The sequence below is a fragment of the Aptenodytes forsteri genome, unplaced genomic scaffold (assembly GCF_000699145.1).
Source record: "Aptenodytes forsteri isolate BGI_AS27 unplaced genomic scaffold, ASM69914v1 Scaffold235, whole genome shotgun sequence".
In the NCBI taxonomy this organism is placed as follows: Eukaryota; Metazoa; Chordata; class Aves; order Sphenisciformes; family Spheniscidae; genus Aptenodytes; species Aptenodytes forsteri.
Genome location: NW_008794005.1, coordinates 49051 through 49429, shown reverse-complemented (window position 1 = coordinate 49429; position 379 = coordinate 49051). Strand labels below are relative to the sequence as shown.

The following is a 379-nucleotide window of genomic DNA, read 5'->3' as shown; positions in this document are numbered from 1 at the left end:
AGGCGGAGGAAGCCGTCAGCCCCGCCGGTGACGAGCAGAGAGCAGTCAGCGTTGAAGCGGACGGCCTTCTGCAGGGCGTCGGGGCTGAAATCTGTGCGGACGCTGTGCAGGCTCTCCACCGTCACCTCGCTTGTCTGGCTCTGCGTGTCGCCCTGCCCCGCCGGGATGGGGCCCTTCCGCTTCCGCGGCCCCTTCTCCCCACCGCCTGCAGTGGGGCAGACGACACGGAGCCCTGACACAGCTCCCCGCCGCCGGGCAGGCTGAGCCGGGGGGTCGAGGGCAGGCAGGAGGCCCCCACGGCGCTGCCCCACCTGCGAAGCACCCCACAGACCCCCACGCCCTGCCCCACGGCACCCAGGGCGGGGTGCTCTCACACCGA

General features: G+C 72.8%; 1 protein-coding gene across 1 annotated transcript in view; it reads right to left on the bottom strand.

The window, feature by feature from the left end:
• Positions 1-379, bottom strand: part of LOC103907510 (sodium-dependent multivitamin transporter-like) — a 20575-nt gene that overhangs the window by 2189 nt on the left and 18007 nt on the right. Inside the window, exon 9 of the mRNA XM_009289725.2 lies at positions 1-205. This exon is cut by the window's left edge and continues 2 nt beyond it. Within this exon, the coding sequence (XP_009288000.1) occupies positions 1-205 (205 nt within the window). The remainder of the gene's footprint in view (positions 206-379) is intronic.